Source organism: Pomacea canaliculata, linkage group LG7 (assembly GCF_003073045.1).
Source record: "Pomacea canaliculata isolate SZHN2017 linkage group LG7, ASM307304v1, whole genome shotgun sequence".
Classification (NCBI taxonomy): domain Eukaryota; kingdom Metazoa; phylum Mollusca; class Gastropoda; order Architaenioglossa; family Ampullariidae; genus Pomacea; species Pomacea canaliculata.
Window position 1 is genome coordinate 6,342,345 of NC_037596.1, and position 24,447 is coordinate 6,366,791.

Sequence of the window (24,447 nt, forward strand, 5' to 3'; positions counted from 1 at the left end):
TATGAAACCTTTTTGATCAGTATGAATTATTTTAGGCAATACCTTTTTTATTCTATTTGCGATACATGAGGATGCAATTTTATAAGTAACATTAAGTAAAGAGATTGGTCTCCAGTTTTTTATATATTGTTTCGGTTTTCCTTCTTTTTGAATACAGGATATAATACCGTCTTTGAGTTATGGATAAACAACCTTTTAGATAGCCATGATTAATTGAACATACCATGAAGATGCCAATATTTTTAAAGAAGAACTTAAAAAATTCACATGTAAATCCATCACTACCAGGGCTTTTATTATTCTTCATTAACCGTAATGCTGTATGTGCTTCCCCATAGGTGATAGGTCCTTCCAGTGAATTAGTTTCTTCCTTATTCAGTTTTACTGCATTTTCAACCAGTGTATCTAATTCCACTTCTGTTATATTCTGCTGGCAATATAACCTTTCATAAAAAGCCTTTGTCTCATTAACCATTTCACTGTCCTCATAGAGGATATCTCCATTTTCTCTCTCCAAAGAGCACATGTTCTTTGCTAAGAAGTTTCTACTTTCTAAATTACAGAAGTATTTACTTGGTTTCTCTCCATAGTGTATCCACTGTACTCTTGAACGAACCATCATGCCATTTAGCTTTTTTTCACGTATCTGTTTTAATCTAAGTTTTTTTTCTTCTAATACCTGCACATCAGCTTGGTTTAAATCCCTGCTTAATTCTAATTCTTTAATTTCTTTAAGTAATTGATTTTCTTCCTTTCTTTCCTCTTTAGCCCTAAAGGAGGAATACGCAATAGTTTTTCCTCTAATTTCCATCAGCAGTGTTTCAAAGAAAAGTTGGTCATCAATTACGAATTCAATGTGTTCATCCGTAATATTACTTATGTTATTCATATTATATACTGGCACTGCATATTGTTGTTTAATATCAGTGATCAGCTTTCTGACAGTATCAATGTAGGTATTATCTTTCAATAAGGAATTGTTAAACTTCCAATATTGTTTGGGTCTACTTTTTGAAATATTTGACTTGAGTCCTAATTTAACTATAGAGTGATCAGATTGATAGCCTGGTAGAATTTTTACATCCCTTATTTCAGGCATCAATGATTCTGAAATTAAAAAGTAATCTAGACGGCTTTGCTGGGTTGAATTAAATCTCCTCCAAGTGTAGCATTTTTTATCCTGGAAGATTTCACGCCATATATCTATCAGTGCTAAATTTATCATTGCTTCTTTTATCTTATTATGGCTTTGTGGGCGATTAACGTAACATTTGTAATTTCTGGCATTTAGGTTCGGGTTTAAAATCACATTCCAGTCCCCCCCAACAATGACCTCCAAATTTCCCATGTTTTCAATGAGCTGGAAGACTTTGGAGAAATAATTAAAGTGGCTTATCTCTATCACTGGGGCCATATATATTGGCCAACGTTATATGTTTCCCTAAAAGTTCCATATCCAATAGTATGTAGCTACCCTCAGGATCTCTGATAATATTATGGACTTTATATTCACATGAGTTAGCCAAAAGAATGGCTGCACCTTTACTATTTGTATTATCACCTGCTAAGAAGCAGTCATATCCCCAGCATGATCTTATAAAGTTTTCAGAATTAGTTGTCCAATGTGTCTCTTGCAAAAGGTATACATCAAACTTCTGTTTCCGTAAATAATCAAACACATCTTTGCGTTTCATATGGTTCCCAAGGCCATTACAGTTAAAAGAACAAATATCAACAGATTTCTTAGTATCCATTATAGTACATAAGTTGCATAACTATACAATAAATAGCAAAACACCTTGAAATATACAGTAATGCAATGCAATAATATTTGGACAATTTAACATCTATTACAATAGCTAATACTGTAGCATAGTGCTTAGGCCTATGGTCGAGCAAGTTTTGTCTTAGTTTAATACCAAATTTTCTACAATTATGTTGAAATAAAGAGAAAGATGTTAAATTATATAGCGTGCACATAAGTGGAGCTGGAGATTTCAGTGGTAGAAGTAAGAGAGAAAAAGAGGATAGCAAAGTTATTGGGGTTAAGAATAGAAACACATAGCTCACACACACATACACACAACTCACCCTCGCTGACAATACACACTTGCACTTACAAACCATTTAGGAGGGGTTTCGCCTCTCACCTGCACAAATCCCTCTGTCACTTGAGTAAGACTGTTTATTATGAATAACCTGGTATGGAGTATTTTCAAAACACTTCCGTTTCGGTTGTTGAACAAGTCTTGTCACTCTGTTGCTTGTGAATGGGGGTCATATCAAAATGGTGAGTATATCCTTTCGGTGAAAAGATTGTCGTGTAAAGGATAAAAAAAAAAAAACATTCTAAACACGTAAATACACATCCTACACATTTAAATTATTGGAATCCAAATGGCTCGTCTTCTTCACTATCACCTTGAGAGACCCATTCACCGTCACTCATGTCCCTCTGACTGCCCGCTCTGCTCTGAGACATGTCACACGACTTTTGACACCGCCCCTTGTGCAGCCCGCGGCCTCGGCCTTGACCTTTAGTATTCCTTGCCGTACCCTGTTGTTGGAATCTGATAGATCTTTCCTTCTGGTCAGTCAGTTCAGCCTGGTGGTGCTGTCTAGTAGTTCTTGCCGTACCCTGTTGTTGGAATCTGATGGGTCTTTCCTTCTGGTCAGTCAGTTCGGGCTGGTGGTGCTGGAGGTGCTGTCTCTCTCTTGTAAAGTTCTGTGCTGGCTTGTCGTTGTTGTCGTTGTTGAGATCAGACAGAGCCCTGATCTGCTTGGTAACTCCAGAGCGGGTCTTCACAAAGATTTTGCCCATTTTTGTCCAGCACTGCTTGACTGTTTCTGTGTGCCGGGCCCGCTGCAAGAGAATGTAATTATCTTTGGTGAGGTCTTCCACGATGACCACCGATCTCTGTCCTGGCTGTGCCTTCAGTTTCTTCCTGTTCTTGATTATTTCTTCTCGCGTCTTTCTTGACACAAAGCGGACGATGATTGGTCGTGGCTGGTTCTGCTGTAGCCTTCTCCCTAGACGATGGACCGCATCCAAGTCTCTTTCTGTTATTTGTTTTACTCCCAGTTTTTCACGGAAAAGTTTTAGAACAGTTTCCTGACACTCTCTGATCGTTTCACCTTCCGGTTCCGCAACCAGGCCCGTTCTTAGCCCCCGCGGGGCCCGAGGCAAAGGGCATGTGCGGGGCCCTCACGCCACGATCACACGGTTTTAGTTGGGATCTAAAGTCACTTTTTTCCTCAGGGATATCTCGTCTTTTATCATTGACAGCACGCTGCATTGTGGGTGTCAAGAAAAGAAGCAGTTTAATAATAAAAAAAACTTAGACAAACTAAGTTAACATTTGTGCCATAACACATCTATAAACTTTAGGTCCTTCTCATCGTGAAACAAATATACATTACACGAAGCTCATGCTTAGGCGAAAAGCGAAAGAAGGTCGGAGACTGAAAGGAAAGATAATGACCTGCCGGCTGATGTGTTATTACATCGTCGGTAGTCGTCCGGACGGTCCAGTGGTCGTCCGATTGTCCCTCTCTTTAGTTGCAGTAGTCGGAGACTCGGAGTCCAGTGGCATTAACTTTCCTCCCTACCTCCTACCCTACAATCCACCCAGCATGCCGACACCTTCTCTAGCTCAGTTAGACTAACGTAGTAGTTATTTCTTTCTTTTTTTTTTTTTTGGTGGTGGAGAAACGGGAAAAGAAAATTTCAGTAACTAGGAAATAAATCACTAGACCTCTCGCTTACAGGCTGCAAAGCCAGGGGCGGGGCCCAATCCGCTCAATTCACAGACTGGCCACACCTCAGTAACTTGTTCACTCAGTTCCAACTTGCCCCCTCCCCCCTAGTGGCACATAAATCCAGCAATATCTCAATGCACGAACGTTCATGCGCGATAAATCCTCGGTGTCCAGCAGCCTTCTGTCTCCAAGCGCGTCCAGCGAGAATGTGATACGGCTGACTACACTTCCATATGCCTAGTTACCATATCAATCAAAAGCGCGGGGCCCCTTGAAGCGTGGGGCCCTAGGCAGATGCCTCGTCCGCCTGCCCCTAAGCACGGCCCTGTCCGCAACATAGTAAATTCTAATGTTGTAATTCCTGGAGTATTGCTCATTAGCATTGCTTTTGTTTTCAGCCTTCAGAGCTTTAATATTTGCAACTTCAATGTCCGCTTGTGCCGCCTCCTGCTGCTTTTCTCAATTCTGTCACTTGCCTTTTCAATCTGTCAACTTCTTGTTGCAACACGAGCATTGCAGATTCCATTCTTTCAATAGTTGCAGTGACTTTGTCAATTTTTGCTCCATTGCTGTCTAACTTTGCTAATATCAGTTTTTCCACAGGTGTCAAGATTTCTTGGGGATTAGGTGACTGAAGCAGTGGCTGGTTAGTTTGTGGTGTCTGTGACAGCGCGTCGTCTGCTATCATATGTCGGTGCTGACAGTGGTGCTCATGTGTCTGCTGATCGTTGGAAAGTGCTTCGTCAGTGCTGAAGACGTAGTATAACCGGCTTCTTCTTTTTTATTTTTCTTCACCTTTTTCTTCTCTAGCCTTTTTTCTTTTGAAGGTTCAGTCAGGCTGTCTTCATGAGTTGACGACGATGTGTTGTGCGCCTTACGTTTCTCTGCTGTGGGCCGCCCGCCCTGTTGTATGCTGACCTGAGCTGAGCGCCTGTGGAGTTTCCCTTGCATACCGTTTATTTTGCACAGTAGAACATAATATTACCACTCGAATACTGTAAAAAAAATATCTCAGGATTTGGCCTGGGTTGGCGAACACTCTGGATTATACCATTATTAGATAGTCGTCACTTAGCGGCCTCTAATCCAGAAAAAGTCGTCGAGACTCGCCAAGCCGCCGCCACCCACACTGAGCGATCGCTCACCTCCCCCCTGTGATTTTTGCGTGGAAGACAAAGTAAGTCAATTTTGAGATTCAGCCCTGCAGGTTTGAATTTTACATAGGAGTTCACTATGAAAGCAAAAATAAACAAGTCTGAACTTCAGCTGAAGAAGTTAAATAAGAACAAGGTCCCAATAAACTCATCGATAGATTTATTTCACATTTTTTAAAATACGCAAATGTACAGAATTCACATTCATTGTGGTTGACATGTCTAAGTCTCAAAGCAAATACTCAGCAACAGCACAATGTTGTCCAGTCTGTTTTTCTTTTACCTAGAATTTTTTTTTATACACATATACAAAACATTAAAAAAAAACAAAAACAAAAATAAACTATCGCACACATCAATTTACATAAATAGATCAACAAACTTATCCCTGACAATGTACACAAAAATTTCCTCCACCTCATTATACCTTAGTCTATGTAAGGACCAGATGACATTATAGAAACAGCATAGGTTGTAGTGGTTTGTCTTTAACATTTAGTTGTAACTTACACAAATACAGATAGCTTTCAACATACGTCCATAAATAACACATATTTCAGGCACTCCGCACATTTCAATCACACACTTGACTTATACTTATTTATAAACATATGATATTAGTTATATCCAAGGTATAGCTCATCTACATATTATCTTCAAATATATAAATGTTAAATAGGAGAAGGAAAACATGTCTCCTCACAAACATTTTCAAGTAGGTATAGGGTATCCAGACTACAAGGAGACATAAGGGATACATGATTTTTTCTTTTTTTTTTTTCTTGCAGATACATAACAATATAAGTATACATAACAAACAAGCAATATTTTACAATATAGTAACATAAAAAAATAAACATATACACATAGATTTAACAAACATTTTAAGAATATCCATCTGCCCAAAGAGGCCAGCAAATGTAAAATTTTACACAACAGAAAAGTATGTGTTTATTTTTGGTTTTTGTTTTTTTTTCAATCTCACACAAATAAAGCAATCATCATGGAAAGCATCTTCGATCTCATGTGTCATAGGATTACAGCACAACAATATTAATGTATATCCTATCAAGGCATGTGGTTTTTGATAATCATGAAGTCATATATATGGTGCTTGAGAATGATTAATTATGAAGTAAAAGGGTTTCTAATTGCTAGATATGAGTGAGAGAAATAAAGTTCTTGTGTACAATGAGTTATAATGATGCAATAACTGTCATGAAGAAAGAGTACATTACTCTGCCTGCATCATTTTGTATTACTGTATGGGAAGGTTCCATGGAGTTTTGGGCCTTTGCTATGGAAGTAAAGAACAGGTTCCAGACACTAGGAGACCAACAACAGATGACTTAGATGACTTCAGTCGAGTCTTACAGGAAACAGGAGAGGAAATACTGGGCTTCCAACGGAATAAGAAAGAACAGTGGATCAGCGAAGAGACATGGAAGAAGATAGATGAGAGAAAGTCAGCCAAACAAAAAAAATCAACAGCACTAAATCTGAATGTCTGAAGGAACGACACAGATAAAGATATACAAAACTAAACAAAGAGGTAAAGAAGATGACAAAAACCGACAAAAGAGTCTACATAGAGAAGCTGGCAGATGAAGCTGAAAAAGCAGCATGACATGAAGACACTTTACAAGATAAACAAACAGCTAAACAAAGGGTTTAAGAACATGTGAAAGACATGAACGGTAATGTTATCGAGAGAGAGGCAGGAAAACTACAGCACTTGAGAGAGCATTTTGAGTCAGTTCTGAACAGACCAGAACCCCCTCAGCTTGCAAATTCCAGCCAGCAGTTATAGACCTTGACATCTGCACAGACCCACCAAGCCTGGAAGAAGTGACAGCAGCAATCAAGACAATTAAGAGCGGTGAAGCACGAGGGGCAGATGGAATAACAGCAGAGATGTTGAAAGCAGATGTGAATGTGACAGTTCCCAAGCTGACTGAAATCTTCAGGCAAGTTTGGGAATCAGCACAGCTCCCTGATGCATGGAAGACAGGGCTCATCTTCAAGTTACCCAAGAAAGGAGTTCTTGGAGACCGCATTAATTAGAGGGGTATAACATTTCTTTCCCTCACCAGCAAGGTCTTCAGCAAGATTGTTTTGTCAAGACTTCAATCCTTGAGAAAGACCTCTGACCACAGCAAGCAGAATTTCGCCCTGGGCGATCCTGCTCTGAACACATCTTCATTCTGCGACAGATTCTGGAGCAGAGCAACGAGAACACACTGTTGTACATCAATTTCATCAACGTGGAGAAGGCTTTTGAAACCATTCACCGCGAGTCCTTATGGAAGATCCTGAGGCATTATGGAGTCCCTGCAAAACTTGTTCAGGTTATTGCAATGCTGTACATCGATTTCAAATCCCAGGTTGTCTGTGACACAGAGCTCACAGACCCCTTCAACGTCAGTTCTGGGGTGAAGCAGGCCTGCATTCTGTCGCCGTTTCTGTTCATCCTGGCAATGGACTGGAGCATGAAGACTTCCACCGACAGTCAGAGAAGAGGGATCAGATGGACCATGACTATGACAGCAACAACAACGCTGGAAGACTTGGACATGCAGGAAAAAACAAATGCCTTCTCAGAACAGCTGGAAATCTTGGCTTGAAGGTCAGCGCAAAGAAAACGAAAAGTATGAGAGTGAATGCCCGAGTCCAAAACAGCATCAAACTAAATGGAGAAGAGATTGGGGAAGTTGACAGTTTCACCTATCTTGGGTCCAAAATGTCAAACATCGGGGGTGCGGAGGTCTTCACCTCACTCAGGAGCACATGGAAGGCAAAAAACATCAGTCAGAAGATCAAGCTGAGAATCTTCAAGTCAAATGTGATCAGCACCCTCCTTTACCGATCAAAATAATCACAAAACGCTTGCGACAGCTGTGAAGCAGGATAGGGAGAAGGCAGTGGCAATTCCTTGCTGATTCCAGTCATTCGATTGCAGATGTTGAAAAATGTCTTGGAAAAGGTGCAGTTAATTATTTGAGCCTGAAGATATGATGTTTTGGTCTTGTTGATACATTTTGCAATGCTTCACTTCATGGCTTTAGGAGTCTCTTTATGGACTGTGAGTCCAGTCTTCCGTCAAACATTCTCAGCTTTCCAGTGAGTGCACTTCAGGTTACAGAGCTCAACATGGATCTGTGAATACCAAGAGTCTAAAAATAGTTTTAAAAAATGTGAATATACAAGGATTAGTCTGACTTTATACCTTCTTTGTCTAGCAGATGAGCTCTGACATCTCCCTTTATCTTCCATGATGGTGTAGGTCAGTAGACTGAATAAAATAATGTTATGAATATGACAGATCTGATGAAACTTATGGCTGTCACTGGTTGGTGCATTATAAAGTATAAAGCTGTTTTATGCTTGAGGCTAATGTACATGTTCTTATGGGAATTATTTAAAAGTAAAACTGAGCTTTGGCAATAGATAAGGTAACTATCTGTCCCCCTTTTCAGACGTTTGTAGTCTACATTAGTGGTTCTCAAAGTGTGGTCCATGGACCACTTGTGGGCTTCACGTATATGTCAGGTGGTCCGCAGCTGACAGTCATATGTCAGCAAAGTGAAGTTTATCACCCTAATATCTCGTCAAAAGCAACTACATTCATCGCATTAACATTTAATTGATAAAGAATTTTGCAAAGTATCTTATTTTCATGTAAATTTATTGCTATACTCCTGTCACAAAAGTTTATTTAGTTTTGAATTGTAATGAAACAAATGAGCAATTTAAATTTGAAATTTACTGTACAGAGTGAATTGAGGCCTTGCTGGTCCACCATATTTTTTGCTATAGTGAAGTGGCCTGCGGTCTGAAATACTTTGAGAACCACTGGTCTACGCTACTCTAGATTTTCTCCCCAACTCCCAGCTCGTGTCTCTGGAATGGCTTAAAAAATTCTGGTCACTATACAATAGTAGAAGAATTCATTTATTTTCCAAGCGACATTACACTAAGACTTTGACTTGATGGTGTCTGCCTATTCCACAAATACCAATCATACTCACACCTGTACTCCCAGATGTCACTACCTGCACTATTATTTGTACCAAAAAAATTATTCTTTCTGCATACATATCTGTACATACACACTATCTTTCTCGTACATTATACACTATTCATACATTCAGATACACCATAGATACCAAAATATTATATACTAGCAGGCAGGTGTAGAGGCTGGCTCACTCACTTGCACTGTACATGACCTTGACAGACTGAAGGAGACACATTCAATTATTCAACATAGGACATAAATGTATATGTATATGTACATATACACATCAACACCTTCATTATATCTTTTTGTGGGTGTACACATGTGTGTGTATATATTTGTGCAAATGTGTGCAGAAACAGAATATCCCCAGGTTTAAAGTCAAGGGAAAGTTGGAATCATCATGCATACAGATCACTAAACCTTTAAAAGGGGAGGTGAGTATTGGAGATAATAAGTGTCAAAACAGTCATCTTTCTTTAGGATTACTTGAAAAAGGTTCTTCTCTGCCATTACCTTTTAATTCTGTTGTCAGTGAAATTGTTTTCTTATACATGGATCTTGGTTTTTACAGTTAAGATGTGTTCTAATCACCCTGCCACCCAATGTTCTGCACCTCAGCTGGTCATGCAAATAGCAGAGTGCTAGGCAGATAACTAATAATAATAAATGCAAAATTTGTAAGGCATATACTCGCACTCCTAAGGAGCATGCTCTTAGCACTTAAGAACAAGAACAAAACATGGACAGCATACGAGGGACAGGAAAACAAATAACATATGAACTATAAAAGAATAAACAACCATACTAAATGAAGAATGAAATCAAATAGAGAAAATATAAAAAGGAACCAAATAACAAGAGCAAGAGCTGAGAGTAACATGATATTGCAAAAGGAAGGGTGTGAAAAAGGACTAGCATTATGGGAAAGGTTGTTAGGAGTAATGTTTACGGAAGAGGTGTGTTTTCAGTGCACATTTAAAAGATTCAATAGGATTCATAATAAAAGGATTCATAATAGGCAGACTGACAGACAGCTGTAATTTGTTTAGCAAGAGTCATGTCTAAAGTGACAATGAATCCCAGATTCCTGATGGAGAATGCAAAGGTGATGTTGGTTTCGCCCACCTTGATGTGACTTGGTGGATAAACAAGGGAAGATGGATTTCTTCTTCTCGAACATAGGAGGGCTTCTGTTTTATCATCATTGAGTTTCAGTGGACTAGAGCAGTACAGCTGCATATCATCAGCATATGATTGATGAGAAGCGTGAGACTGGATGCAAGATGAAAATGGCTTTGTCTGTAGAACAAACAGAGCCTTGAGGGATGCTGCAAGAAAGTGGAGCAGGGTGAGATGTTTGACCATCGACAAAGACAGTCTGCATCCTATTAGTGAGATAGTTGAACCAAAGCAAAGATCATTTCTACCAGTCCCAGACAGAAGAGGAAATCTCTGAAATTCATTCTAAAGAGGCTAAAGAGGATGACGTGGCACTTTCACCCACTTCAAGCCCTTGCAGTCAAGAAGTGACTACCAAAGTGCAGGCAAAACGCCAGAAAAAAGAGCACGAAAAGATCAAGGGGATGAGCTGACTGAGTGGGTCATGGATTATTATAGAAATAAAAAGTAGACCTAAAGAAGACCTTGAACTCATCTGAGCAAAAAAATCTCATTCAAAAAATTTAGGAATTACCAGATGGTACACAAAGGAAGCTTATAAAACTAGATATTGACAACCTGGTGCCAAAGGTTTCAAGACAGAACCTAGCGAAGAACTACTAGGACCTCTACACTTGAAGGAATTGTTTATTTTTTTAGGTGCCTATGTGTCTATGACCTTGACTGAAATAAAGACATTTGTATTTTATGCTGTTTATAATGTGAGTCGCAATTTTCTCATTGTGTCCCAATTTATCATTGATATTCTAGTATAGTATATTGAGAGTGGTTTGTTCAAAACAAATACAAAAAAAAAAAAAAAAAAAAGGCAAAAGAAACTGGCATCCTACAAACACACATACCATAAAATGAAATGCACACACACACACACACACGTAATTTCACTGATTAATCATGAAGTTGTTCCTATACAGTGATACCTCGGTTCTCGAACATAATTCGTTCCGGGAGGACGGTCGAGAACCAAATTGTTCGAGAACCGAAGCAATGAAACCCATAGGATATAATGGAAACTGGATTAATTCGTTCCAAGCCCCAGAAAATGCCTATTTACTGGCCTAATTTGTATATAATATGTAGAAAAACATTAGTCTCAACAAGAAATAAGAAATAAAAGTGTATTTATTAAAAGAAAACAAAAAAAATAAATAAAATGTACTGTAGAGTACAGTACAGTAAATTGTGTTTCATTTACTGTACCTGTACCAAACTTTATGGCAGGAGGGAATGAATGTGGAGGGAGGAGGGAAGGGGGATGGTTATTGTTTTGAAGAGGAGTCCTCTTCAATAAAAACAGAGGGTAACTGCTCTTCGGGTGTTTCTGTTCTCTGTATCTTTTGCTGAGGAGAATCAGAATCTTGCTCTGCAGTTGCTTGTCTGATTTCTTTACGGAAAAATTTGTCAATTGTTTGCTGTTTTTTTCTTCTTTGCAAATTTTGCGGAAAGTGGACATAACATTGTCATTGAAAATGTTAACTGCTCTATTTGCTACCACTTTATCAGGTGATGTTCAACAAAATTTGCGATTTCTGCCCATTTTGCACACATTTCATGACTCTCTCCACAAAAACGTGACTCTCTCTCTCTGCACTCACACTGATGACGCAAGCAAGGCGCGCTGGGCCGAATGAACGCCATTCGGCTCAACTCGGCTCATCTCGGACGTTCGGATGTTCGAGTTCCAAATATTTGTTCGGATTCCAAGACAAAATTTTCTCGAATTTCCTGGTCGAATACCGATTTGGTCGAAAGTCAAGGCGTTCGAGAACCGAGGTATCACTGTATTTGTCTTCAGAAATATTTTTTTTGGATTATTATAGAAGTTTAATTTGAGTCAAAAATTGGATGGTTTGTAGTGCTTAACCAACATTTTTTAACTGACTGGTTTAAAAAAACACGATCTCACCTGTGGCTAGAAATCTCAGCATCACAGCAAGCTGTTCGCCAGGTCTGAATCCTCAGCACTCAGCTCCTGCATCAGAGCATTGTAGGTGCCTTGCTGGGCTATTCTTTCAGTCCATGGTCTTATCCACCACTTTCGCTTTGTCTTCTTTTTCTTGAGAACATGAAGTGCTGCTGCACTCATTGTCTGATGAGTCTGCCATTGCAGATAGGCGCTCTTTTACTAAGTTTTTCAGAAAGTTTGCCCGTATGCCATCGCAAATGGGGAAAGTGTTTCCAAAACAGATTTTAAAACCATTTTCCTTGCATCCAGGAAACTGCTGGTTTGACTAACAGGTTTGCAAAACTGTTTTTTGTTCACCGTAGGACAGCACCTTAATAATATCTAATTGCAGGGGTCATTTAAATAAGCTTTTGTAAGGTTCATAAAGGCAGTATAACTTTGATTATATTCTGTTCAGCTTACAGTTGAGCAATGTGATGCACCTATCAAGTCGATAGAGATTCAGCTTGTGAGAGTTGAGACTTGTGGCTGTGCTGAGGGCTACGCAAAAGATGGTATGTTTTCTGTAGTGTAAACAGATATGGAAATAGCATGATCATGCTTAAATGAGACATTGAGATTTCTTGTTTGTTGATTTAATACTTACTGCATGTCCTGCAACTGATGTCTCTTCTAAAGACCGTGGTTTAAAGCTTCCATTTACCATTTTTATGTTTGTGGCATTAAATTTTCTGTGTATATTATATATATAATGTACTTGTATTTTAAGTTGTATTTTGCAGTGTGCTGTTCTGTGTTCATTCTGGAAAATTCTTTTTTCTATATATGATGGATTAAGTTTGTTTTTGTAAAATTTGTTTTTAAGTTTGTGGTGCAGTGGCTAATGCACCTTTCACCATGACAGTGAGAATCAGGTGTCACTGGTTCAAATTTCTCTGCTCCAATGTACAAGACAGATATAAAAAATGTAAAGAGGATCCAAGTAACAAGGACTGACTGTCAGTGGTTTCCTCCACTCTGTGTGCGTGTGCACAATCAAGTGTGTATGTTTGTGCAATTGTGCATAAATCTGTGTGCATTTGTGTTTACATCTTTGTGTGTGTTTGTGTGTATGCATATCTAGGAAGGTACCTTTGATGTCTGCCCTTAGAAGGTATGCGCTCATCCACCAATATGTATATAAAGCACTTTGAGTCTAGTTGCTGCAGGAGAAAAGGTGCTGTATGACTGTGCTGATTGATCAATTGATTGATTTGTTGTTTGTTATGATGGTGTGGGTGGTTTGTAATGTTTACGTCTCTTCTTTGTCTTCAGCTCCTAGAGCAGAAGAAAGTGATATCACTAGAGGGGGATGAAGAGTCAGTAAGCCTAGCTCGTGCTTATTAAACACAAAATACAAAAGAAAGACAAAAATCCTGCAGCTTTCTCAATGCAGTAAACAGAAGACTTTGACGTTTCGTTGGATGAAATCTGCTGGACATAAGAGACGGTGTCAAACCATGGCCCTGGCAGCTGGCGCCTTTTTTTGTTGATCGACCGGTCGACCTGTCACAAGCTGTTTTGGCTTGCCGTATTCTTCTTTTGTTTCTTCGTCTCGGCCTCCTTATACTTTTACATCTTCATCTGTCCAGAGACCCTAAAGCCTAAAGGAAAGGACAGCCTACTCTATGTCCACACATCTCGCGTCTGCTGTGTATAAGCTTCACTTATTGACAGGCAGCTTAGGATTGCTTTGTTTTGTATCTGCAAGCATCTTGGAATCCTTTATTATTGAAGAAATCCTCTTAGTAAGTATGTTTTGATATATATATTTTATAATATATGAATTATACTGTAAAATATCTACACTCAAACAGCATTTTATTGTTGTATTTTTATTTATTTTAGAGTCAAGAAGATGGTTTTGTCAGCAAGTCCTCTCTCTCCAGGTCATTGTTTTTCTTAGTGGTTACAGAGGGTAGTTTGTAGTGAGTTTATCGTTTCTTAATTCAGGATTAATTCAGACTAAGGCTGTAAGGAGCGGTCTTAGGCATTTATTCTGTAATACATTTAAGTCTTTTTTTTAACAATGTTGTTTTGAACACATTCACATCTTGCACTGTGTTATTAGGACAATGGTGTACTTGAAATTGGTGGCAAAGAAAAATTGGATGTTCCTTCATCTATCCCTGATATTGATGTGTATAATTCCTGAGAAAATTTATGTGCTTTGTAATTATTATTTGCCACTGAATTCATTGCAATTGTTAACTTGATATGCACAAGATGGCAAATCGTTTAGCGACCTTTCAGACCTGGATAAAAATAGAGCTTAGAGTGAGAAAGTAGCTATTTTCTTCCATTATCTTTTTTGCTTTTTTGCTTAAACTTTTAGACAAACTTTGTTTAATCACAATTGGTCTGATCAGGTCTGCCTGGAGATCTTGGAAGAGTCTTGTAGTCCTTTGCTGTCAGATGACTACATTTTAGACAACGTAAAGGAGATAATCACTAATATTGATGGTAAGTACAGGCTGCAAAGTTTTGCACTGTTTTGAGTACATTATTAACAATTTATAGAAAATACCAGGAGTTTGAAGCAAATACAAAGTGTATGCAGGAGCAATTTTTTCTTATGTCTATTCATAGTGCGTTTTCCTCTAGAAAAGGTCATAAGTCATTTTACCCCAAGACCATTTTGTTCCTAACATTTCACCCCACACTAAAGGCCTATTCCCACGTTGCAATGTTGGGCACTTTGCGGGGTTTGCAGCCCCCGCAAGGCCTTGCCGAGTTGTGCACACGGCACGCAGAGAGGCCTTGTCGCTGGGTTGCAAGATATAGAGTGCGTTTCTATTTTCCCGCAATGCCGACCTACGCTGTAGGGCTGTAGCCAATCGGAATGCTTGAACACAGTTGGCTCCCTTCTTACCTCCACATTGTAAACAATGGCGATGTGGTCGGAGGAGAGCGTGTGTGCTCATGACTTCTCTTTTTGGGAGAATTATCCGTGTCTCTTCCACATTGCACACCCCGATTACATGAACAGATATAAGGCTAGAATACCTTCATGGAAATCGCTCGTGTTGTGGGCAATGGTATAACAGGTAACTAATTTAAGAGTGGAAGATGACATTCGCAAAAATCGTCTGCACGTACTCTCATGAATTTTCGAAATATTTTAGAAGACATGAATATGCTCCTAAGCGACTCCTTTGCGTTCCCCACTCCCTCACCCACATATCGTTTTCTTTCTTCTTCTTTCTCTCCGCTACATTATGCAATATCACTATCGTAGCCGCAGTTGCTTCCAAAAGTATCTCGTCGTCAATGTCGTCTGCCATATTGTTGACTACCCATAATGCGGTGCGTGGATGACGTCGGTTCGCAAGACACGTGTGTGGCCTTGCTACGTGGGAATAGGACGCATTGCGCAAAGCTGTCTATGCGCAAGTTCTTGTACAAGAAACATTGCAGCGTGGGAATAGGCCTTTAAAGTCAGTTCGTCCCACATCAAAATTCAATTTGTCCCATGTAGATCCATTTCGTCCCACATATGGTCCAGTTCGTCCCAAGACAGAAAAGTCAAATTGTCCCAAGCCTAAACAGCAATCAATCACCGATGAAACAAATAGCTTGACACGTGATTTTTCTCCTTAGACAATCTTTTAAAATGAAATTGAAGATTTTGTCATCATTTTATTGTGAACTTGTATTTTGACAATTTTTCTTTTTTTTTAATAATATTATTATTATAATATGCAGAGACTTCGTTGATCAGCCATTCATTTAGCTGGAAGCACATCACACCACAGCATTGTACTGAGACGAATTTCATCAATTGTGAATCCCAGCTTTAAAAAATGTTGAATGTGCTTTTTAAATCCACATTATTTTTGATTTATCGTCATGAAATAACCTGCCCCTGTTTTTCCTATAGATGTCACTTCTTCGGTAGTCATTTAACTGTGTCTGCAATATTACGGCGCCCAGGAATAGCGACTTTCTTCCAAAACCGAGACTGGGATGAGTGATCAAAGTGACAAATGGCTGTTTACTACTTCGACAGTCCTTAGTTTACCATAGTCGGCAGCACACATGCAGCGAGCATATTATACTGGGACAAACTCCTAAGATGTCTCATGGGCAGTAAAATTAACTTTAAGATATATATACATGTATTTTGTTGCTATATTGAAAGTATGTGGCATGAAATGCTCATAAATGATAAATGTAGTTTAAAAGATAACTGTCATCGGGTTCTTATGCAATTATATTGTTAGTGTGACATCCAGGCATCCGATGGGTATCATGTGAGGACAAAAAAGTTTAATTACTCAGTACTGCTATCAAAGAAAACCCACTGCACTTGTTCATTAATACTGTTTATTCATAGTTTCAAAATGAAATACTTAGAAGCAGCCTATTTCATTGGAAGGACATTTAATGAAGAATTTTTTTTTCTGTCCCAACGACAACCATCAGGTACCAAAATTTATATTTTTCTCTCAAGTCCTCCACTCTGCTGCCAACACCATAAAGACAACAGACTCCAGCACAGTATAGCACTACTTATGTTGTGTGCTTTTCACATAATTAACACTGTTGTGTTATATTACAAAAAGAAAAAAAATTGTTCTGTCCCATGACTCCCTTTGGGCTTAATTATCTGAAAAGTTTACACAACTAAAATACTCTACTGTGTGTGTTAATGTATGGATGGGGTTGTCACAATCCTATGGGATCTAGGTACATGTGATAAATGGAGACTTGTAGTTAAGCCTTAACGTCTCCGCCATCCACTCCGACATAATCTTGTATATATAATGGGACACCCTAGACAACTAGGGATAAGGAATTTGTTCATTCATAGGTTCATTTTTTCCTTTCATTTATATTCTACATAAGCTCTTGGCATTTTTACTATTCTTAATAATTACTTTGTTTACACTAAACTGTATTGTGTTGTTATTGTGGAATGTGCTGGGGGATTGAGTCATTAATTAATGTCAATTAGCAATTAGTGGAAGTGTATCGCGTATACTATGTGATTAATAGTTTGATTATTTTTACAACTATGAATCTTTTGATCTGGCACAGCAATGATTACAACCACTGGAAAGTCAAATTATTCTAAAATGTAATTTCTCTCACCTGGTTATATCTTCAGCGTATCACTCTGGTTTGAAATGTTTGGGGCAAATTGTCACTCTTTCAAGATAGAATCACAATGATTCAAAGCTCTCACAAGATTTTGTTTTCCCCGTCCTGATTATCTAGTTTTTGTATGCGGAAAAATAATAAACCGTTTTGTCGACTTTTCCATGTAGGGCATCCTGGAATCGCACAGCTAGTGGCTGACATCTAAAAAAAAAATAACAACATTAGCTCTGCAACGCACTGTGTAAAGCGAAACTGGAAAAGCCAAAGCAATAACTTAGTCCAGCACATGCACGATTTTGGGTATAGTTTACGCCACATGGTGTAGTTTTTACAAAGGCATTAGAAAACATAGCTGAAAAGCTAAAGCCCCTGTGGTACATTGGTAATACTTCACCCAACCTGTTTTTCAAACTTTTTGATGCCCAAACTCAACCAATGCTTTGATATGGCTTTGAAATATGATGGGGTCTTTGTGCAATAATGATACTAATGAGAAGGTTCACACCTTTCCAATGAAACGATTTATTTAGGAGTCACAACAAGAACACCTATCTTGCAGGAATGTGGTTGATTCTCTTTGTCAGTTATTGCATCAGTGCCGTGTATTGGAGATTGAGTCCATCTGCTAGAAATGCCACAAGGTAGACTCCAGAGGAAAAACTATTTAATGCTATCACTTCTACACAAAACAAGAAAACATGATTACATGATATTGTTTTATAAATGTCGTTTTGGTGTGGTAAAAGAATATCAAGGTGCTGGAGATACACTTTTTTTAATACACCCTTAAACAGAGACTGGTAGACTGTCACCACCACCAGTGCCATGCTGTTCAAAGCAGTTCACGATGATGCATTCCATACATATTTGAAGCAACTGTGTCTTTGTGTCTGAAAGACAGAGGTATTAAAGATACTTAGATAAAATTTATAATGGGTATAACTTTACTTAAATGCCATCAGCAGCATTACTTCTTAACTCAGAATATTTGAACTTCACCTATTGTCCTGATACAACTAAAACTGAGCAGCAGCTTTTGCTGAAAATGCTTTAAGTGCCCCTCCCTTTTTTTATTTCACTCTTGATGTCAGATATCAGAATGCTAATTACATTACTGATTGCCCCTTTTCTATTTACAATGCATTGGAAATAAAAAGTTATGTTGTCGGTTTGTGTCCTTCACACTTAAGATTGTTCATATAGAAATGCTAATGTGTTGATTACATGATGCACTATGATAAATATTAGTGTTTTTACCTTAGTGCTTACATGACTGTATAGTGTTGAATGGCTTAATGCATATTCTTATGCATATGCTTGTGTCTGTACATGTTTGGGCTTACATATATAATTACATTGACTATTAACTTGACATATATCTATGTATATGTGCATATGCATGATTGTAATGGTTTGATGGATGTCTATATTTATGCTACTAGATTTCAGATTTGAATATAGAATAAACATGTATGAAAAACTATATAAGTTTGTTGGTTTTTTAAAATTAAATTTCTGTAAACTTTGCTGGTAAAGATATTTTCACCTTGACAGCACTTTGTGAGAGAAAATAATAATAATAATTATTATATGTTGAATTTGTGTAATGCTTTTTTCCCCACCAAATATAGGCAGGCTCAAAGTGCATACTAAAAAGAAAAATGCAAAATACTTTTCAAAATAAAGAAATACATTTAGGTCATGAAGTTTGTCGTAACAAATAATCTACTTTATATCATTCTCACTTTTGTAGTACAGAAAATAAAAGTGTTGCATCATAACATCTGTAAGTCAAATAACCCGTTGTTTGCTTTCACTAAAATATACACATAGCTCAAATTTTAAATATATAATCATAAAACAAATGTTTATTTTATGCATGGTAAAATGGTACAAGAAGAGTATTGTACATAGAATTGTGTTCTCTATATATCGCAAAAAGGGGCAAGTCCTGAGTGGCTAAGGTTAGCCTTTTATTTATAATGAGATTAAGACCAAATAAACCTTCATCATTAAAACAAGCTGATCGGAACCCCTTCTATAAACACTAAGCAACAAACAATATGGAGGAATAAGTGATACACAGCTTAAACTAGTTGTATAACGGAAGAAGTTGCATGAATCTCGCACTTATAGTAACGTATACATAAAAAGTATGCTTAAAAGTTTCTCGTATCTAAATACTTAACACTGCAGGTTTGATCTGATTTTAATAATCTTACAAATTTCAGAGCAGTCAGCTGCACTGACCTTTTAGTGCAAATGTTTGGTACACTCTGATTGGCTAAAATTCCTCCGATCCTATTCAAGGTGGGGGGGAAAAGTTCCCCTAAAAGGGATGATTCCACGACATTGTAAAAATGGTTCTTCTATGGTAAACGCAAGAAAGATCAATCAGTAATCCAAAGTAGCGATGACTAGAAAAGCCATTATGATGTTACAAAAGACGATGGAAAAGCTGAAAAGTCATAGATTGAAAGTTATCGTTTTTCTGGTGGAGTACATCTGTAGAGATTGTGATCCCTTACAGCAGTGGTTCTCAAAGTATTTCGGACCACAGACCACTTTACATAAGTAAAAATTATGGCGGACCGCACTTTGAGAACCACTGCCTTAATGGTTTGTGTGTGGCGAACAGATCAATCAATACTTAGGCCGAGTGTAGGTTATATAATCAAGAGACTGCTAGGATCTGTGTGGTCATAAGATGGAGAAACCCAGCAGTTAAAACATGATTGATACTGATGGAAAGTCAATAGTAGTGACTGTAGTGACAACTTGAAACTCTTATGGCATTAGGGAGAAGAGACCGGTAGGAGACACAAAATCAGGATGACCTGGATGAAAAATAAAAAGTTACAGTTCCGCACATTGACAATGAAAAAAAGCACTTGCTGATAGTGATCATCAAGATAACAAACAAATCAAGCAGAAATACATAAAATGTGGAGAGCTGCCCCCTCGAACATGTTAGGCAAAGGGACCCCACTCCCAGCAATTACCACACCTAAAGAAGCTTTCTAGCCCTATTTTGGCTTATGCTGTATCTTCAAGAGCACGAGTTAAGATTGAAAAAAATTACTTCAGGATATTTGTACATTCTGATAACTTCATTCACTTCCAAGTTGCCATTTTCTCTTTCTCGCCTACTTTAAAACAGGAGAGTTTTCTAAGGTAACTCTTCTGCTTAATCACAACATAAACTGCAATGGAAGGGAAAAAGAGAAAGCACAAATGAGAGTATAAGAGATTTATCTTCTGCAGATGCTTTTATATGCACATGTTGATTTAGAAGGAAGATGGAATTTTTAAAATAACCTTTTTCATTGATTATTGCACAGCTACAGAGATCCAGAATATTCAGATCGCAGAGGGAGATGTGTGTAGAAACCTCCCAATACCAATATACATGGTGTTTCCACGTCTTTTTACTTGCCCTACATTGTCCACAAACAACTTCAAAGTTGGTAAGTGTTTATGCTGCTAATAGTTATTGCTTTTTGGCATTGTTTTGAAAGCAACAGTTTAACTTTTGCACTAACTATAACAACAGCTACAATTTCTTATCTAATGTGCACGTACAGCAGCATTTGTAGTTATTTTGAGTAAAATTATAGATGATTATCTTTAATTTCTAGCACTAAAACTGGTTGGTTAATCCCATTTATGTGTGCAATATTTCATAAAGCATGGCCTTTTACTTAAATAGTAGTTTTACAACACTTACTCTTTTGTTTTAATTATCTGTAAATATAGTTTAAACTTTGCTTATTGTCATTACATTAATAAAGACTATTAGCATTGTAAACTTTATGCTGCATATTCTGAGTATGTATAAGTGTAACAGGTTGACCTACCATTATCTACTGAGCTCGCAGTAAAATGTGCTTTCACACACCGATCAGTCCCAGACAACACTGCCCGGCCGCTCACTTCGCTCTCTTCCCACTTTCTCCCCGGCTCTCTCCCTCCGTTACGAAGCTGTCACCCGGCCAGCAACCACCCCCCATCTCCAGCCTCCACCCTCCTTGTGTGCGTGTATGTGCGTGCTGTCTTCCATCCTACTATATACACCTCACCAATAAAGAAATGTCGTCCTCGGCATTTAACCCCATGCTCTAAGCCATGGGTGGGCAATTAATTTTCCCAAGGGGCATCATGAGAAATTGGGATGGTTTTAGAGGGCCGACTAATATACATGTAGTTAACTCAGTTTTACCCAATACTGTATATATAGTATATATAGTGTCGGGCGGGCCGGTCAGAGACAGGAGGCGGGCCGGATCCGGCCCGCGGGCCGCCCCTTGCCCAGGTCTGCTCTAAGCCATGAAAAGTAAAAAATGATAAACCTGCTACCCTATAACATCATAAACATACAACTAAAACTACAGTGAATCATGAAAACAAGATATTAAAAAAAAAACCCAAAACAAACATATGACGAGAGTTTGTAGCACTGAACGTTAGCCCTTCTCTAACATGCAGGCTTTGATGGCTGCTGCTACAAGCCAGTCCGACACATAGTTCATGTTCATGAGTGCCCTAAACACATATTGCCTACAATTGTCTCCACTGCTCTTGCGGATGCAGGTGAAAGTATTGTTTGCTGCTGGCTTAACACATACTCCCCAGAGCGTTGCCAGGCTGGTGCAGTTCTAGACCTGCCCCCAGTTCTTGGCCTGGGTAATGGGCGGCGCCGTGGCTGGTCCGGCTCCTGTTCCTGCGTAGCCACATCAAGGGTGTCATGACCGTCAAACGCATCAGCCATTTGCACATCACGGATGCTGCCCCGTGCTGCGTCGCTGCTACCAACATCACTCGTTGCTATGGGAACGGCCAACATTTCATCTTCAGACTTGCTGGTGTCGACCTCAGCCCCACTGGCCTCACTGCTGTCTGCTGTGTTCATGCAGCGGCGTCTTCCCTGGTCGTGTTTCTTGGCCCGAGGGGCCAAGTGGGCTGTTGCCTTTCATGATCCCTGAGGGCGTGGCCTAGTGGTAAGAGGACATTTCTGTGCAGGACATAGCAAGAAAACTCTTCCCAAGAGAAGCATCTGACTCTCTGCTGCAGGTCTGTCTAAATGATAAGTCAGAGGCAGGTAGACCATCAGGAAAGTCGTGTTCAGACCCTTCCTTTTTTCCTGCATCTTTGTTGTTCTTCATTTCAGAACTGACCTTTCCGGAAAAGAAATTATCAGGTGATTCTCCCGGCCACTGCCATCCTCGCGTTGCACCACAAACACTGGTATGTCCGTGTTGGGTTTCCGAAGGACCACATTCACCTCCTGCTCCCACTTGTCTGCCAGTTTATGTGTCTCACCGAACGCCAGCCTTTTGACGAGCACTCTGTCACCAACTTCAAGGGTGGCCCCACGGGTATTGCTGTCGTAAGCCTTCTTTTGTTTTCTTCGGCTTTCCTCCGCGACTTTGGTTGCGAGCGCAAATGAGTTGCGTAGTTTCTCTCTCTCAGAGAGTCCATGTACTTTGTCAGGGCCTGAGACGTACCCTTTCTCCAAGCCCAAATTCAATGTCCACTGGCAGTTGTGGGTCTCTCCCAAACATTGATGAATAGAGGGAAAATTCAGTGGATTCGTACCCGGTGCAGTTATATGCATGCACGAGTGGTGCAACATATTTTCGCCAGTCTGGCTTTTGATGTGGCTCCAGCGTTCCCAGCATGCTCAACAAATCAAATATGTGTTCGATTAAACCGCTCGCACATGCCTTTGCCCAGAGGGTGGTATGGGGTGGTCGGAGATTTCTGGCATCCCGTTATCAGGCACAGTTCTTTGATTATCCGACTTTCGAAGTTGGCAACTTGATCAGAATGCAGCCGGCGCGGCATCCCATAGTGCGCAATTCCGCCGTTGTTTTTGCTGTCATGTTCTTGGTTGTTATAGCCTGTGTGCATACCGGGTGAAATGATCCGTAATCACTAAGATGTGCTGGAAGCCTCTCTTAGCTGCTTCTAAACTCTAAAGTGAGGAAGTCGACGCACACTAGCTCCAGTGGTTGAGTCGTAACAACATTCACTAGCGGTGCACGACTGTCCGCTGGCACCTTTCTGCGAATACACCGCGCACAAGTCAAATCAAATCTAATCAGACTTTATTGTCTGTCGAGGAAACCCAAGACAGCTTTCCGTACACGTGGCACTTTATAGCGCCTGTCTGAGGGCAACAACTGGAAGTTGGGATGGAGAGGGTGCGTTAGGTCCGAAATGATGTTATGTGCCATCTTTCTGACTGCATGAAGGTACGTCATAAAGTGGCAGCTGTGATTTACCAATAATTTTTTTTTGCCTGGTGGATGACTCTGGCCAGCCTTCCCTTGTCTTTGACGAGGAGGTGACCATACCAGGCAACGATGTTAAATGAGAGGATGCTCTCAACAAGAGACCTGTACTCAGTCTCAATCACCCCAGAGCTGACGTTGAAGCTGTGGAGTCTCCTCAGAAGGTACAGCCGTCTCTGGGCCTTTTTGTACACTTGGTTCATGTGATCATTAAAGGAAAGCTTCCCGTCGATCACTGTACCTAAACACCCTCTGCACCTGCTGTCCCTTGATTTGGATTAGTGGGAAGAGAGGAGTTGTGCCATCTCTTCCTTCGTATGGTCTTCCAAAGGCCATCTCCACCGTTTTTTCAACGTTCAGCTCTAGAAAGCTGCAGTCAAACCACTCCTCCAGTTCCCCACGCAGGCCAGGTACTGTGACAGGGACTGCTCGTCTTTCAGGCAGCCCACAAGGGCCATGTCATCTGCATATTTCACAAGTTTGAGAATAGCACTGTTAATAGTAATCTCATTTATATGTACAGAGAACAGGATCGGGGAAAGCACACATCCCTGAGGGGTACCCGTGTTGAGGATCTGCTCATCTGACAGAATCATTCCATCCACTGACAGATTGACTCCTTCAGACGAGCTGCTGGACCCTACAGTACCTGTCGGTGGAACTTTTGAGACCTACCCTCTGTTGTCGATCCTTCAGGAATGATCTGATCCATGTTTACATCCAGGTCTAGTAGGCGCTTTACTAGAAGGTGTGGCTGGACTGTGTTGAAGGCGCTGGAAAAATCCACGAACAGGACCCGAACATAGGTGCCAGAAGTGTCCAAGTGTTGTAGGATAGCATTTAAAAGCGTGAGAGTTGCATCAGACACACCCCTACGTGGCGTGTAGGCAAACTGCAAAGGATCCAGGCGATCAGCCATGGTGGGGAGTAACAATCTTCCCACAACCCTCTCCAAACACTTGGCCACAACGGACATGAGAGCCACAGGTCGAA

At 39.7% G+C, this 24,447-nt stretch overlaps 1 protein-coding gene across 13 annotated transcripts in view; it reads left to right on the forward strand.

The window, feature by feature from the left end:
* The window catches only part of LOC112567740 (Down syndrome critical region protein 3 homolog), a 46,132-nt gene that overhangs the window by 16,466 nt on the left and 5,219 nt on the right, over positions 1 to 24,447 (forward strand). For 3 of the 13 annotated variants that reach the window (XM_025244540.1, XM_025244541.1, XM_025244542.1), the window contains 3 exons: positions 9,288 to 9,368; positions 12,477 to 12,573; positions 20,503 to 20,628. In XM_025244540.1, coding sequence (XP_025100325.1) covers positions 9,288 to 9,368; positions 12,477 to 12,573; positions 20,503 to 20,628 — 304 coding nt within the window. The other 10 variants (XR_003099873.1, XR_003099871.1, XR_003099874.1 and 7 more) reach the window with 10 other exon arrangements.